Raw genomic sequence first — 15,797 nt, 5'->3', positions numbered from 1 at the left:
TAAATCGAATTTGGTGTTAATAGTATTTTATTTAATTGATCAATCGCGGCTGTGCAGGCCAGACTGGCGGAAGCAGTCGACGCCGTACACCGTGTTGATTTTGAGCACATCCTGCTCTGACAACAGCTGCTCGTTCTGCCCGAGAGACTTCATTACTGAGCCGTCTGGGTCCTGGAAAAATAAACACAATCTGTAAGTAACTATACATAATATATGATGTACAATCATGAGCAATATAATGTACCCACTTTAGGACTCTGTCGCACTAACATATTTGACATTTAGTGAGACTTACAGTTCAATTTGTCAAAAAAGTTAATGTGACATGGTACCAAAGTGTATACATATTAATGCTCTTGTCCGTACCATTCACTGATAAATTGATTAGACTGTGATTCTAAATTGATACCAAGAGGAATTTTCCGTCGCAAAAGTATGGAACTGATAATAGGTAATAAAAAAACACATAACAACGGGTTCTTACCGCTCCCTACTTTAAACGCGGTAAGAACCCGTTATTATGTGTTTTAATTATGATAATAACCGCGTAAACTTAAAACAATGAATAAAAAAAAATCCCGGCAGAACATCCCACTTGATATCAACTCAGAGTCATGGTCTGAATCATCCCCCTCAGTATTTGTTACAATGTCACTAACACCCATACGTACTTCTACTGGTGTAAGCAACATCGTAACAAATACTAAGGGGGATGATTCAACTCATTAAAAAAGCAAAAGTATAGAGTTGAAAATAATTACAAAAAACTCAAAAAGTCATGAATTTTGCGACGGAAAATTCCACTTGATATCAACTCAGAATCATGGTCTGAATCATCCAACTCAGTATTCGTTACGATGTCACTAACATCCTGTATACATAATATACTTACACTATCTTTAAAAGTAGCGACAGTGGATATCCCGGTGCGTCCGATCTGTCTCCAGAACTGCCAAGCAGGGTGGGTAGCGCTCTTGTAGTCATACGGCAGGGGGAAAGTGGCGTCTGAACGAATCTTCTCGAAATGATGGAGTTTATCTGTGGAACATTGGAATAAAGAATAAAACTACGTATAGAACGGTAATTCCCCTCCCCGCGCTAATTCGTATCGGGCGCCAACCTTACCCCCTCTGGGTTTAACTTTAGTCTTAAATGGTCATAAGCTGCTAAGGAAAAATCTAGTTGATAGTCATCATCATCAGCCCATTAACGTCCCCGCTGCTAGGGCACGGGCCTTCCCTATGGGTGGATAGGGAGATCGGGCCTTAAACCATCACGCGGGCCCGCTGCGGATTGATGGTTATTAACGACTGCTAATGCAGCCGGGACCAACGGCTTAACGCGCCTTCCGAAGCACGGAGGAGCTCGAGATGAAAACTTTTTTTTTGTGGTCACCCATCCTAAGGTGGTCGAGCCAAGATAGATTAATAACTCATTGGTGCTAGTCCGGTACCGGGGATAAAAAAGTAAAAAAAAAGCGCCAAAAAAATTACAACAGATTATACATACCCGGCCTGACATGTCTCATGTGTACGCGAATGTACTTGTCCCGGTCATGTCTCGCCACCTCGAAGTAGAACCCCAGCATGCCCATCACCATCATTGCCGCGTGCTGGCGGTGCTGCCCGCCCTTCAACAACTCGTACACACCATACATCTAGAGGAGAAAAGTTTCAGGTCACAAACAAAACGAGCAGAAAGAATATTTAATGTCATTTTTTACGTAACGAACGTCTCATCCGCCTAAAACTACTGCAGCTTCTCACAACCTGTATACTTAGCCGGGGAAAGTACAACCGAGGAAAAGAATCTGCAAGAAAAACCTCGGCATATGGTACTAAATGTTTTTAAACATAAAAATTTGGAATACAATTTCAGTCATTTGACTACCTAACATTGATAATATACATAATGCGATCCAAATATCAAGCAACATAACGTAACGTAACAAATACTTTATTGCACAAACAGGAAAAAACAAAATACAAAAGAGAAATAGAATTAGTACAATAGGCGAAAATCAACAACAATCAATTTTATATATGCTTCTGCAATTATATTGTATTTTGGAATAATTATGTACTGACAGAGTAATGTGAAAGTATGTTTTTTTTTTATTTATTTATTTATTTATTTCTCTCTCTACAAAGGATCAGTTAATAACTAATGGGTACAAAATGTTTTGAAAGAATACCTTTGAGAGAGCTGGAGTCTGTACTGGGCTCGAAACCCGTATTACAGTTCACCAGGCTCCCCCCCTCTGAACTATGTAAAGTGCTATACTAAAAACAGAATAGCAAAACAAAAAAAAAATAATAATAATTAAATTAAAATTAACTAACCAGTACGGTATGCTCGTGTGTGTGTGTGTGTGTGTCTGACTGTGTGTATGTGCACTTGACTGATTGAATACTTTATCTGTCTCAGTCTAGCCCTACGACTTGAGTCTTGGGATCATGTAATTACCACGTTAAAGCTGTACAACGCCATCTATATTGTTTTTGGTGAACGTAGCCTGGAAAGCCCCTCATTCTATTATCATCACCTCTCCGATCGCTCACTATCGATTTTCGTAGGTAAGATCAAAATAATTTATTTTTGCGGGTAGGTAGTTTCTTAACATTCAAACTACCTAAGTTTGATTCAGATGACGTTATAAGTATATTTTTTTGTTAGGTACCTTCGTGGCTTATACGTTTGCCTCGGATGGCGGTAACTACTTGGCCGGGCAAATATAGCACACCTACCTACTGTCTATTCTTCTAATCCTTTTATCCCTAGTTGAGATGTAGCTAGGGCTCGAATAACAGATACCTACCTACTGTGCTTGCCAAAAAATAACTTAATATCAAACTACCAACAAAGTACCATTAGAAAGAAAGAAACGTTTAGTCATGCGTCTGCGCATATTAAGTTTCTATTATCGGATCGGTTGTGCATATTTAAGAGAATGATACCTACCTATGGTGATGGATGAAATCGCAGACTAGTCCAAGCGTGATGCATGTTGCAGTCGATCATCGACCTTACTACCCTCACGGTAGAAGACAACATAGGTACTTATTAAGCCACAAGACTTGTTGTTGATTAAAGGTTTCGGCACACCGAAAGCAGCGCAAAAGGGGTAGGACTCGGGAAAATAAGTTACTTTGTCAAGTCCTACTTAGTCAAATGAGATTGGTACTTTAAAACGTCAAAATGAAAGCTTTCTTTTGAGTTTGTATGGAAATACTGTCATGTGACGTCATCAATAAAAGCGGTCAAACGTCGTACTCATTGTTACTTAATTCAAAAAATAAGTCGAAAAGTAAAATGAGATAGATTTTTGATCATCTTAGCCTGGTTTCTATTTCTAGATTAGCATTTTATAATTTATCTTCAAATACCCTATTCTAGACGGGAGTTGCCAAGCGCATGCGTTCGTGTTTTGTTATTTGAGTGACAGTTTTATTTTGGTACTCGTTGTGTGCGGCAGTGAGTAGATGAGTGCTGTAACTACGTGTATACCTCAACTCCCGCAAAAAGTGGCAAAAAAATGTGGCATGTAGTGTAAAGCTAGTTCAAAGCTTCGGAATAAGGAATAATACTACGTACTTATAGAACAACAACTCTCTCCCCACCAGCGGCTGAGCTAGGTTTACCCCCCCTCGGTCTTACTTTAGTCTTCAATCGTATGACGTCACATGTCCCACACAGATACGCTTGTACAATAACTTCATATTTTATTATGAAGTGTCCGGGGTGTGCCCAACAGCAATTCCCGTCTATAATTTCTCAACATTGCTTTTGTAACGGCGCACTCTGTATACAGGGTGCTAGTGACATCTTAACGAAAACTTTGAGGAATGATTCAGACCATGATTCTGAGTTAATAGCAAGTGGAATTTTCCATCGCAAAAGTACCTATAGAATTGAAAATAATTTAAAAAATAAATAAAAATGTCGTGAATATTGCGACGGAAAATTCAACTTGATATTAATTCAGAATCATGGTCTGAATCATCTTCCTTAGTATTCGTTACGATGTCACTAAAACTTTTTTCGAGTGCGGATTCGCACTCAAACTGTGTCGCTTCTATCCTGCTTTTGGTGAGCCGAAGCCTAAGTTTAGGGAGTAGATAATACTACTGTGACTGTTTCTTGAATGTGACTAAGTTATTGACAGTTGTTAATAGGTTATAAGTCACATTTGAAAATAAATAATCAATAGGAATATTCAACTTCTATATGGAATCACTATAAGAAATGAAAATACATACAAAATTATTTATTTTTAATCGCATACTAAAAAAATACTGTTGTTACATAATAAACAATCCTTAATTACTACAATCGAGATCCATATGGCAACACTGTATAGGAATACGATATAAGGCAGAGATATTTGGATGAAAGAATAGTTTACCTTGGCCACATTGAACCAAGTCATCTAAAAAAGCAATTTTTTAGATTGTTTTTTAATTTGTTGACTGCCTAATTTTATGTGCCAAATTCAAATTGCAATATTGCTTTTAGATCAATTGCTCCAATTTAGCCTTGATAGACGCCCTGGAATTTCTGAATAACTACTGTCTAATACCTATTTTATTCCTAGATGCATTGTTGATAGCTTTATGCCCCAGAGGGCCAGAGAAAGCTAACGTAACGAATGAAAAATATGGAATTATCATAAAGTAAGGAAAACTAACAAAACAAACTTCAGAAAAATTTTTACCTTGTAGAAATATTCGAGTTTGTAAAACCATAAGTATTCAATCTATTTGAGCCAATAGACTCAGATTTAGATGTCTAAACTAAAATTTTGCTAATCAACTAGCTATATTCAAGAATTGTATTATTATTAAAACACTCCATTTCCGCATCATTCAATACTAAATATTATTCGATCATGAGTCGTAAAACATACTAAATAAATCTAAAATATGCCTATGGGGCCTATCTCACCACGACGGATATATGACGGGCAACCAACAAAACGTATGCAGTTGTATAAAGGGTACTTCACCTGGTTACGCAAGTTTTTTGCTATCAACCGAATTCCGAATGATTTCCCGCTGGTAGTAGCGTATATCCTATCATGGTGTCCTAGTGAGATAGGGCCCTAAGCCCAAAGGACTTGCACCCGAACTAAAAAAAATACGCTTAACAACTACCACGAACAAAAAAAATACAATTTCAAATTACCTGCATCAGTCCTTATTATGGCCGATCTTATTATTTCACTCTTTTGTCTTCTGCCTACCCGCACCAAACATTATCACATACGTACTTAATAAAAATATATTGTCACAATGATAGGTACCATATTTTTTAAATTTCTTAATATTTTGTTGTTGTAACATTTTCTGCATTGATCTGAAATCGATAAGCAATAATCGATAACTTAACAGTCTGTAAATTTATCTAATCTATACAATAATATCACAGTAAAGCACACATAATAATGAAATTATTGTCATCAAAGCTGTTGGTGTTAATATACAAAGCGATGGATAAGAAGGTAGGCAGGTAAAATTCCAAAGATGACCGCAGACTGCATTTCTTGTACTGTTTATTCTCTTCAGCCATAACTATAGATGCCCGACTATACACTTAATTAAAAAAAGGTACTTAGATGGGCAAGGCGTTTAAAAATACGGAAATTTCCCAACTACCTAACGCCATAACATGTTCTGAAGTTCCGTTTACCAGAACTAAACAAGAAATTTTACTTACGATAGGGCTTTTAATAACTATAATACGTTTCAGATCTCAAGATATTGAAAATTAGAGACGGCACTCTGCGGTCGTCTAAAGAATCGGAATGTATTCCCGAATGCAACTCGACTGATTTGATGGAAATTCACCTCGTAATTTCACGTGAAAGTAGGTAATACACAATTTTTAAAGGTTTCCGCACCTAAAAGCCGTATTAGTTACTAACCATTAGGTAAAATTGTTTTTTTACAATTGTCCTGCCTGTCAGTCGAGTTATATTCAAGTGGAGACGTGAAGTAGCTAGCTATTAAGTGATAAATAATATTTGACTCACAGTGGGTTAAAAAGGCCACAATAAATCAATTAATCTAAAAAAGCAATAAGTATTCCTAATTGTCATTTACTTTTATATATGCAAGTGTCAAATTGCAATATTGCTCTTTAGATGAATTGATTCAATGTTGCTTTTTAGGACCACAAGTGAACAGGCAAAGTTAGAATAAAATTCTTCGATCACATACGAAGATTAATAACACATATCTAACTGATAACAGCAATGTATGGAATCGACACGTAATATGAGCAAAAGAGGAGCAAAGATCGATCGTTCAATCTACCTAAGAGTAATTTTTACGAATTACAATGCAGTAAACACAGATAGAAACTCCATTAATCATTATAAACACCTTCAAACAGGGGCGTATCCAAGTTACTCTTAAAATAATACTTACGAATTACTAACTAAGCTAAAAATACAGTCAAAAGAATAGGCATTTACTAGGTAAGTTTCACCTCAGACCACATCACATCTTTATTTACCAAGATGAATCTTATATCTTAGCCTATTTTTTATAACAAAAAAAACGTCTATGCATGGTAGAAAGCAGCTAAAAATGCAATTACCAATTTAGCAGGTCTTGGTTACACCCATGCAGAAGCAAGATGTATAAAGAAGACAGAAGAACAAACCTTTTGCGTTCGCTTTTGCAAAAAGATGTAAGAAAAACGACATACAATATTAAGCAAACCTGCAAGACACTTACCCACACTAAACTCATCCTTCGTAGGAACTTGAAGGGTTATTTAGCGCTAACTCGAGCTCATGTACCAGACCTTGCTCCAATTCTTCAATAGTGGCTCTATCTTGTTCACTTATCTCCCCTTGCTGGTATGAATCGCCTCTTTGCCTCTTAACCCTGTTTAGCAAATTATAAAACTTCGAAAGAATCTTCGACCAACGTCGCATGAGCTCTGTCATTTTACCTTCAAACTCCTCTTTGGAATTGTCAATATTCCCGTCAAGCCAGACTATAGCGTCCTGACACTCATTTTCCATAAAATTCTTCTCTTCTTCCGTAAGTTTATCACGGTTCTCGTGTATAGTTTGCTTAGTATTGTACACATACGTTTCTAGTTGATTTCTAGCTTCCAAACGGCATTTGTTCTCTCTGTCTTCTTCTTTGAAACGTTCAGCGTCCGCCATCATTTTGGTTATTTCCTGCTGGTTCAGTCTGTGCTCATTGCTTATTGTAACTCCTTCAATGTTCCCCGTGCTTCGGTCCTGGGCTGACACGCTGAGAATCCCATTGGCATCAACATCGAAAGTTACATCTATCTTTGGAACACCTCTCGGCGCTGGCGGTATGTTCTTCAAGTCAAAGCTCCCAAGCAGATTGTTGTCTTTCGTCAACGAGCGTTCACCCTCGAAAATCTCAATGGTCATGGCTCTTTGGTTGTCTTCCAATGTGGTCAAGTCTTTGGTCTGTCGGCACGGTATGGCTGTGTTTTTCTCTATAACTTTGAACATCACCCCTCTAGCTGTTTCCACGCCTAATGATAACGGCACCACATCAACTAACAAGAGATCCTGTATCTTCTCATGGTGTTCCCCACTCAAAATGGCCGCTTGTATCGCTGCCCCGTAAGCCACTGCCTCGTCGGGGTTTATAGAAGTTGTCAATGGTCTATGGAAATATTCTAATAACATGCTTTGGATCTTTGGTATTCTCGTGCTTCCACCAACTAGTATAATTTCATGGATGTCCTCTCTCCTCATTCTCGCGTCAGTTAGAGCCTCTCCCACTGGAGTAAACGTGTCTCGAAACAAATCAGAACATAACTCCTCGAACATAGCTCTCGACACTCTACCGTAATAATCAATTCCGTTGTAAAGCGATTCAATTTCAACCGTAGCCTCTGAAGCGGAAGTTAGGAATCTCTTGGCGCGTTCCGATGAAGCTTTCAATCTTCTCAGGGCCTTGGCGTTTTTCGATATATCCTCTCCGTATTTCTTCCTGAAGTCTTCAGCGAAGTATGCGACGAGTCTATTATCGAAATCTTCGCCACCGAGCCGAGTGTTGCCTGCTGTAGCTTTAACCTCGTAGACTGATCCTTCGCCGATAGATAGCACTGTAACGTCGAAAGTGCCGCCGCCTAAGTCGTAGATCAAGATGTTTTTGTCCGCCTTGAAGGTGCGGTCAATCCCGTAAGCGAGTGCCGCCGCTGTTGGCTCATTGATGATGCGCAGGATGTTGAGACCTGCAATAGCCCCCGCCGTCCTCGTCGCCTGCCGCTGAGAGTCGTTGAAATACGCGGGAACAGTCACCACTGCATCGTCCACCTTCGTACCCAAATACGCTTCAGCCACTTGCTTCATCCTAAAAAGTAACATAGCACTAATTTCCTCGGGCGCGAAACTCTTCTTTTCCCCCTTAAACTCAACCTCAATTTTTGGCTTACCGTTATCGTTGACGACAGCGAACGGCCAGTGTCGCAAGTCCAATTGGACCCCGATGTCATCGTACCTGCGCCCGATCAGCCTTTTCGCGGCGAAAACCGTGTTCCACGGGTTAGACGGTGCTTGATTCTTCGCCGGCTCGCCGATGAGGCGCTGCGATCTCGTAAAAGCCACATACGAAGGGGTTGTACGGTTTCCTTCTTCGTTAGCAATCACTTCCACGTTTCCATGACGCCACACAGCCACACACGTATATGTAGTTCCTAGGTCAATGCCCACAGCAACCATTTCACGTAATAAGTTCGCGCGTTTCGCTTCGGAGCGGACAACCGCTCCACACAGTTCGGTATTTTAAACTGAGAGCGCGAGCGGCGTCGCGGTCTTATTTATATTCTCGGCCAATGAGCATCGCGAAGTTTCTAGCGTAGGAAAAACTCCGCCAATCAGAAAGCTGGTTTGCTCGAACACTCCAGAAATTGGGGTTGTCATCGGTGGGAGAAAAAAATATGCAGAATACTGCATTAGATTGTTTGTTAAGTTTAGTATTAAAATATTACTTAGTCATTTATGTTTAAATAAAGATTAAATAATAGTATTTAGTATATGATTGGATTGCCAGTTCGACAACTGTATCATTAACATTATTTTAATAAAATAAGTAACATAATCAAAATAAAACAATTAAATAAAATACATACCTACTTTATTGTCAGTGCCAAAAACTATTGTAATTAAAATATAAACTTTACCGCTAATATAATTTAACATAAGATGGACAACACTATTTTTAAGTTACAACACTAGTATTCTATACTCTGTGAGCTGTCATTATTCTTTGTGGTTATTTTTCGCAATAAAACGACGTATTCTAAATTAAAATACTTTTAATCTTTTATTTAAAATAACAACAAAAACATACTTACTATTAATTTAAAAAAAAAACGATTTATTTATTGCTGTTATCTTATATCTTTAATAAATTATCTATTCTTTTTTTAAACCTTATAATATCGAATATTGAAATATTACTGCAATGCAATCGAAAAATATAAACATGGTAAATGTTTGATATTTGTACAACAAATAAATAACCCGCAATTCACACTGCTAAGAATTTTCTCCTAATTTCTACAGATTTCTAGAAAGCAGCCACCCTACGCGCTCTTCGTCGTTGACGTCACGGGAAAACACGTGTACTACTTATCTCTTTCCCACCCATTGATTTACACAATGTTTTGGTGCCGTCTCTTTCTTTCACGGTTGAATGGACCATGATCACGCGGGCTAGTCCATCCGTCCTACTTATTGTTTATTCATCTTGATATTTAATTATTTACTCTCTCCATTTAGAACGATAAATGCCACGTGATTTTAATCACGTGAACCAAACGTGATCGGTAAATAAACACCTAAAAATTGAAATAATTCACAACTCATTTGATTTTCAAAACAGGTTTTTTATACTACACACTATGTACCTACCTATCAAGGAATTTATTATTACGCACGGGTAGCTGTTACAATTTTGCTAGTATTTTCGATGAAACTTTTCTATCATTTATTGGAATCGTTTTTTATGATAAGTGTGTAGTATTTTAAGAGTGTGTGTGTATTTTACGTGACTTTTTTCAGACGATAACGGTAAAAGGACTTGGATAATTCACTACATTCTTATTTGGATACCTACTTGGTTCAAAGATAAATTATAAAATGCTGAATCTTAGGAGGAAAATTCGAGTTAACATCTTAAATACGGGTGTTAGTAAGGTAAGTAGGTTCTCAAACTGACCTGTTTCCCGCCAACTCTCCCAGTAACGTAGTCCGGACTATTGTCCAGAACGAGGAAATCTTCATAATTCTCTGCGTCTTCCTCCTTCATCTCTTGAAGTTTGACGCACGTTCGTTTTTTCAATATGTCATTGACCTCGGCGATGCGGCTACGTACATCTTCTATGTCGACTGTGAAAGAAAATAAGCGCACGGCTATATACCAAATGCGGTAGTCAAGAGGACTCTAACCTTGAAGGATTAGGCAGAGAAATATAGTACCTATACATAGGGTTGCCATCTCTAAAATGTCGAAAACAGGACAAGACGCGTGAAAATCCCGGATTTTTGAGTCCGAAAGCCGGACATGTCAACAATATCTTTTAAACATATTCAATGTAATAAAAAACAGTTGAAAATTTCATAAATCACCTTTTTTGTTTATTCATTATTTTAACAAAACATAATCTTATTACAAATTGTTTATATAATCTGCTTCTAAAACCTTATTAAAATATTAAACAAAAACATAGATAATATAAATATACTTGGTTCGTCGATTGATCGTGGTGTGCGTGCGAGCATACTGTGTGTCCCGCGGGCGGCCCATTTTTTTTTATTTATTTATTTTTTAAAACCCGGTCTACAAATGAAACCTTCCCCGGACGCTCCCCGGATGCCCTCTAAACTAGGACAAATCCGGGGAAACCTGGACGGATGGCAACCCTACTATACACCAACTCCTAGCCAGCTATTTTAGCGGACCCTGTGAAGAACGGGATAACGCTAGAAAGACGATGAATACTTACAGTCTCCCTCCTTGATGACGTATCTGACCAGCCCATCTGGCCACTTCCTCTCATCATAGAACTCTCGGGTCCTCTTGGACAGCTTCAGCGTGCGAGGAATCTTCCTCTCGGAACCCCCTGACGACATCGGAGGCTTAGGCCTTTCAAAAAGACATAAAACAGGGTGTTAGTGACATCGTAACGAATACTGAGGTTGAGGTGAGTTGATATCAAGTGGAACTCACGCCTATTCCCCACCGGGGTGAGCAGATACTGTAGAATTCCATTTGCTTCGATCCTGACACACTTCTCTTGCTTCCTCCACATCAATCGCTTCATAAACGCACGAAACCGCGATAGTACTTATATTAAAAGGTCGTCTTCTAAGATACTAACTCCAACCTTCCCCGACTCAGTTGAGGCGACCTCAAGGTCTTTCTCGAACTCAGCTCAAAATTAGTAATCTTATACGGTGCGTCAACCTTTACTCGAGCTTACTCGAATAAGGCATGGCGTCATTATTTTCGTATTATTATGTTGGCAGTACGACATGCTCGACTCCAGTGAGTAAAGTCCTCGAGGCGAGGGCGTAAATGTCAACTTGAAATAACAAATGCTCAGCTGAGGCCGAGTGGAGGAAGAGACGAGTGAACATCTTAGAATACGGGTGTTATTCTAATGTTGGTACGTACTTTAATTTCAGTCTCTTAGGCGGTTCCTCTGGTTCCTCGTTGCTCTGGCGCCCTTTTTCTGCGCTGTATTGCTCATAATCCTTCTTCCCTTTGCTTTTTCTGTTATGAAATCACATACATAAACATAAATAAACTGTTTACGTCCCACTGCTGGGCACAGACCTCCAAGCAATCGTCCGAAGGAGGTATGGAGCACTGCATTTACTCTTCCACACTGGTCCACTGCGGGTTGGTGGCGGAATTTGGGCTAGTAGCCTGTTACCTACGCCTTCCGAAGCACGGAGTGTAACTTTTTCGGACAACCAGATGATTCACCCTGCAGTGTCCTAACCAAACAAAGGGCGGTCTCACAAAGTGATTTTCGACAGTGTAACCATTGGGAATCGAACCCTGACCTCCATATCTCTAACCACCATGGAGGCTGTTAAATCACATATCAAAAGATTACGGCGCTTTCTATATTTAGACTTATAAACACAGTCAAGTAAATTATCTATAATACCCCATCATATGACTTGGTCAACAAATAATATCTTCTTCAATAAACCCAGTCAAACTCAAATTTGAGAACAGTATGCCGGTCTTACCCACATTGACCTTAATAATTATTTCTATATTACATAGACTAAGATGGATTCCTTTCTAACAAGATGAGCCATAATAATGGGCGATAGTCTACCCACTGACAACATGTGGTTCGTCATATCCTTGGATGGATGTACTTAATCGTGAACTTATGTCTTTTTTTCTTTTGATGGGTATACTCTTGACCCCAGACTTGCCCGAAGGCATTGACGAGGCCTAAGATGGAGCTCGCCCAGAAGGTGCCTGTTCACTCTGGCCTTGAAAGCACCCGGGTTATATGCATTCGGAAATACAGAAGACGGCAGAGAATTCCACTTCTCAGCAGAGAGCATAATGAAGGACGATGCGAAGCGCTTTGTGCTAATAGTTGGGATATCCACCAAATAGGTATGCAACCCGACCGTATGTCTGGAAGTCCGAAGTTAAAAGATGGCGGAATGGGCTCGTGTAGAAATTTATTGAATCAATCGATAATTATATCGCGTTACGCATGTTAGCCCTGCTGGCGTGGATATAATTGTCACCTTATGTAACAATAAATGAAATAGTGTTTATTGTGATCCACAGGTTTACATAAAACAATCATAAAATAAAGTTTCCCATCACAAAAGGTAACGAGCTCAGCGTATGCCGAGATGAAATAGCTCGACGCTGGTTTACAGCCTGCACCTGTGTTGGTGAAGGCCGATTATCTATAGGATACTGATAAAGTACAATAAACGACGGCTAAATAATAAAAAAGAAGGAAAGAAGGAAGAAATGGAAGGGGGCGTGGAAGGGAGGAAGGGGTAGACCTAAGATAACATTTATGAAACAAAAGAGAAGGTGCAGGTCGTGTCGTATCGGGAGGTGAAGGTTTTGGCGGGAAGAAGAGAGGAATGGCGGTTACTCCACCGACAAGAGCGCAGCTCTTAAATAGAGAGAGAGAGAAATAAAAAAAGCAACCAAAACCAATAATACCAATACATGCGGAGAGAAACTACATACATCATTAAGGACACTATTAGCGAGCGAAGTCAAAGATGACTGATAAATCAAAGATGATGATGAGTATTAACGTATAATAAAGAGTAAAAGATCACAAAATTATAATAATGTAAAAAACCTAACTTTTTACCCCCGTTGCTATGGGCCTTATAATCAACAATACTAAGGGTGGTATTAATAAACTAATCTCAGCTGAGACTGCCCTCAAGATCATGCTCAAGTCCCTGTTTTTATATGAGAACTGTCACATTGACATGATCTTGAGTGCAGTCTCAAAGCTGAGATTGGTTTTAATACCACCCCTAGACAACGGGGCTGCCAGATCTGACGCCAACAGACACTTTGTTGTGTCATTATTAGGTTTGTAACATCAAAACACTGAATAATTATCGTGGTGACAAAATACACACATTAGAATTATAATGTGGTATGTTATACTTACTTAGACTTCTGCTTCTTAGGCACGTCGTCTAAATCTTCATCGCTTCGTTTCCGTTTCTCTTCATTCGCATACTTATCGTACTTATGTCCTTTGCCTTTTATGGAAAACCTATCTGTATCATCATCATCCTTATCACTAAACCTGTCACTATGTTTCTTATCTTTACCCCGTCCTCTGCTACTTTCCTCTCTCACATCTCTTCCTCTATCTTCCTCTCTGTTTTCGTCCTCTCGTTCTTCCCCGCGCCCGGAGTCCCTCCCTCTATCAGAGGGATCCCTTCCTCTTCCTTTCTTCTCTCTACTCCTCTCCTCTTCACTGGAATTAGGGCGTTTCTTCTTCTTCCGAAACGAAGGTTCTTCATCATCAGATATCATGGTGCCTTTGCCCTTGTCGTTGTCTAAATCTCGAGCCCTGGCTATCCTGTCTTGATTCCAGTCACGGTCACTCTCATCCCTGTCAAATTATCATCATCATCAATTTAATGTTAAGCAGTTAGACCCACCAACTATTTACATAAATGTGTAGATGGTTACATAAAAGTTAGCTTTGAACCTAGGCCTCCGGATTGTGAGCCCAACGCTTGACCACTGGACCACGGAGGCCATTGATGAACCATTTGGTGACTGGTGATGACCTCACCCAACTATTGCCTAATGGCTCATAATCAAGGTGATGATGATGAAGTAGCTTCAAAAGTTTTTCGATTCTGCTCCACAGCACCCAAATCCCCTGGTAGTTTCGGCTTCCGAATACATCCCGCTTAGGGACGGTACTGAAAATGGTCGTTATATGAGCCATGTTAAGGGCCTTTGACGGTTCAACAATAACCCTGACACCAGGGTTGGGGAGCTTGGTAATTCACCTGACAGCCCACACGATAGAAGAAGACTTAGTTATCATTTTGAACGAGTACGTACTTACTCTTTTACAACTTACAAGTAGGTTTATATATACTTACAGATAGTAATATTTTAAAAAAATAAGTACATAAAAAAACATGAATTTTGCTAAGGAAAATTCCACTTGATATTAATTCAGAATAACGAACGAAATCATCGCTCTCAGTATTCGTTACGATGTCACTAACTATCCGTATCATCATCATCAGCCCATTAACGTCCCCACTGTTGGGGCTCGGACCTTCCCTATGGATGGATAGAGAGATCGGGCCTTAAACCACCACGCGGGCCCAGTGCGGATTGGTGGTTATTAACGACTGCTAATGCAGCCGGCAATCCGCACTGGGCCCGCGTGGTGGTTTAAGGCCCGATCTCCCTATCCATCCATAGGGAAGGCCCGTGCCCCAGCAGTGGGGACGTTAATGGGCTGGTGATGATGAATGCAGCCGGGACCAACGGCTTAGCGTGCCTTCCGAAGCACGGAGGAAGTCGAGATGAAAACTTTTTTTTTTGTGGTCACCCATCCTATGAGCGGCCTTTGCGAAAGTTGCTTAACTTCAACAAGCGCAGACCGAGCGCGTTTACCGCTGCGCCACCGAGCTCCTCAACTGTCAACTGTCCGTATAATTAACAGTAAACCACTGCTGGGTAGCAAATTAAATTCTATTGTCTCTGCTTACCCCGGTGGGAAATGGGCGTGTTGTTTTTATTAGCAAACTTCTGTTTATCGTCTCCCAACGCTACGAACACTGCTGTGCGCAATTTGCAAGTACTTATACAGGGTGTTAGTGACATCATCAGCCGTACTACGCCCACTGCTGGGCATAGGCCTCCCACAAGGATCTCCACGACGATCGGTAGATCGTCGGTCCACCTTCCCACTGAGCGTCGTCCGACACGTGGTCGCCATTCTAGAACCTTCACCAGCGGCCATCGGTTCTCCTCGCTATGTGTCCAATTCAATTGGTGTGCTCGGAGAATTGCCAAGCTGAAGTGGCAGTGGGCAGGACACATAGCGAGAATGTTAGTGATATCGTAACAAAAACTTTGAGGGATGATTCATACCATGATTCTGAGTTGATATCAAGTGGAATGTTCCATCACAAAAGCATGGAACTGAAAATAATTAAAAAAAAAACACTAACATTTTCATGAATTTTCCGACAGGAAATTCCACTTAATATCGACTCAGAATCATGGTCT

General features: G+C 39.8%; 2 protein-coding genes across 2 annotated transcripts in view; both read right to left on the bottom strand.

Moving 5' to 3' along the window:
• LOC126379432 (heat shock protein 70 B2-like) overlaps positions 1 to 8,775 on the bottom strand; it is a 54,364-nt gene extending 45,589 nt beyond the window's left edge. The window contains exon 1 of the mRNA XM_050028188.1: positions 6,741 to 8,775. Within this exon, the coding sequence (XP_049884145.1) occupies positions 6,752 to 8,722 (1,971 nt within the window). The 5' untranslated portion in view covers positions 8,723 to 8,775 and the 3' untranslated portion in view covers positions 6,741 to 6,751. The remainder of the gene's footprint in view (positions 1 to 6,740) is intronic.
• LOC126379679 (zinc finger CCCH domain-containing protein 13-like) overlaps positions 17 to 15,797 on the bottom strand; it is a 31,547-nt gene continuing 15,766 nt past the window's right edge. The window contains exons 6-12 of the mRNA XM_050028496.1: positions 13,696 to 14,148; positions 11,682 to 11,780; positions 11,011 to 11,150; positions 10,224 to 10,393; positions 1,510 to 1,657; positions 893 to 1,038; positions 17 to 171 (exon numbers count right to left, since the gene is read on the bottom strand). Of these exons, the coding sequence (XP_049884453.1) occupies positions 40 to 171; positions 893 to 1,038; positions 1,510 to 1,657; positions 10,224 to 10,393; positions 11,011 to 11,150; positions 11,682 to 11,780; positions 13,696 to 14,148 (1,288 nt within the window). The 3' untranslated portion in view covers positions 17 to 39. The remainder of the gene's footprint in view (positions 172 to 892; positions 1,039 to 1,509; positions 1,658 to 10,223; positions 10,394 to 11,010; positions 11,151 to 11,681; positions 11,781 to 13,695; positions 14,149 to 15,797) is intronic.

This window comes from Pectinophora gossypiella, chromosome 29 (genome assembly GCF_024362695.1).
Source record: "Pectinophora gossypiella chromosome 29, ilPecGoss1.1, whole genome shotgun sequence".
NCBI classification, from domain to species: Eukaryota; Metazoa; Arthropoda; class Insecta; order Lepidoptera; family Gelechiidae; genus Pectinophora; species Pectinophora gossypiella.
The sequence above is the reverse complement of the archived record's forward strand: the minus strand, read 5'-3'. Positions and strand labels throughout refer to the sequence as shown.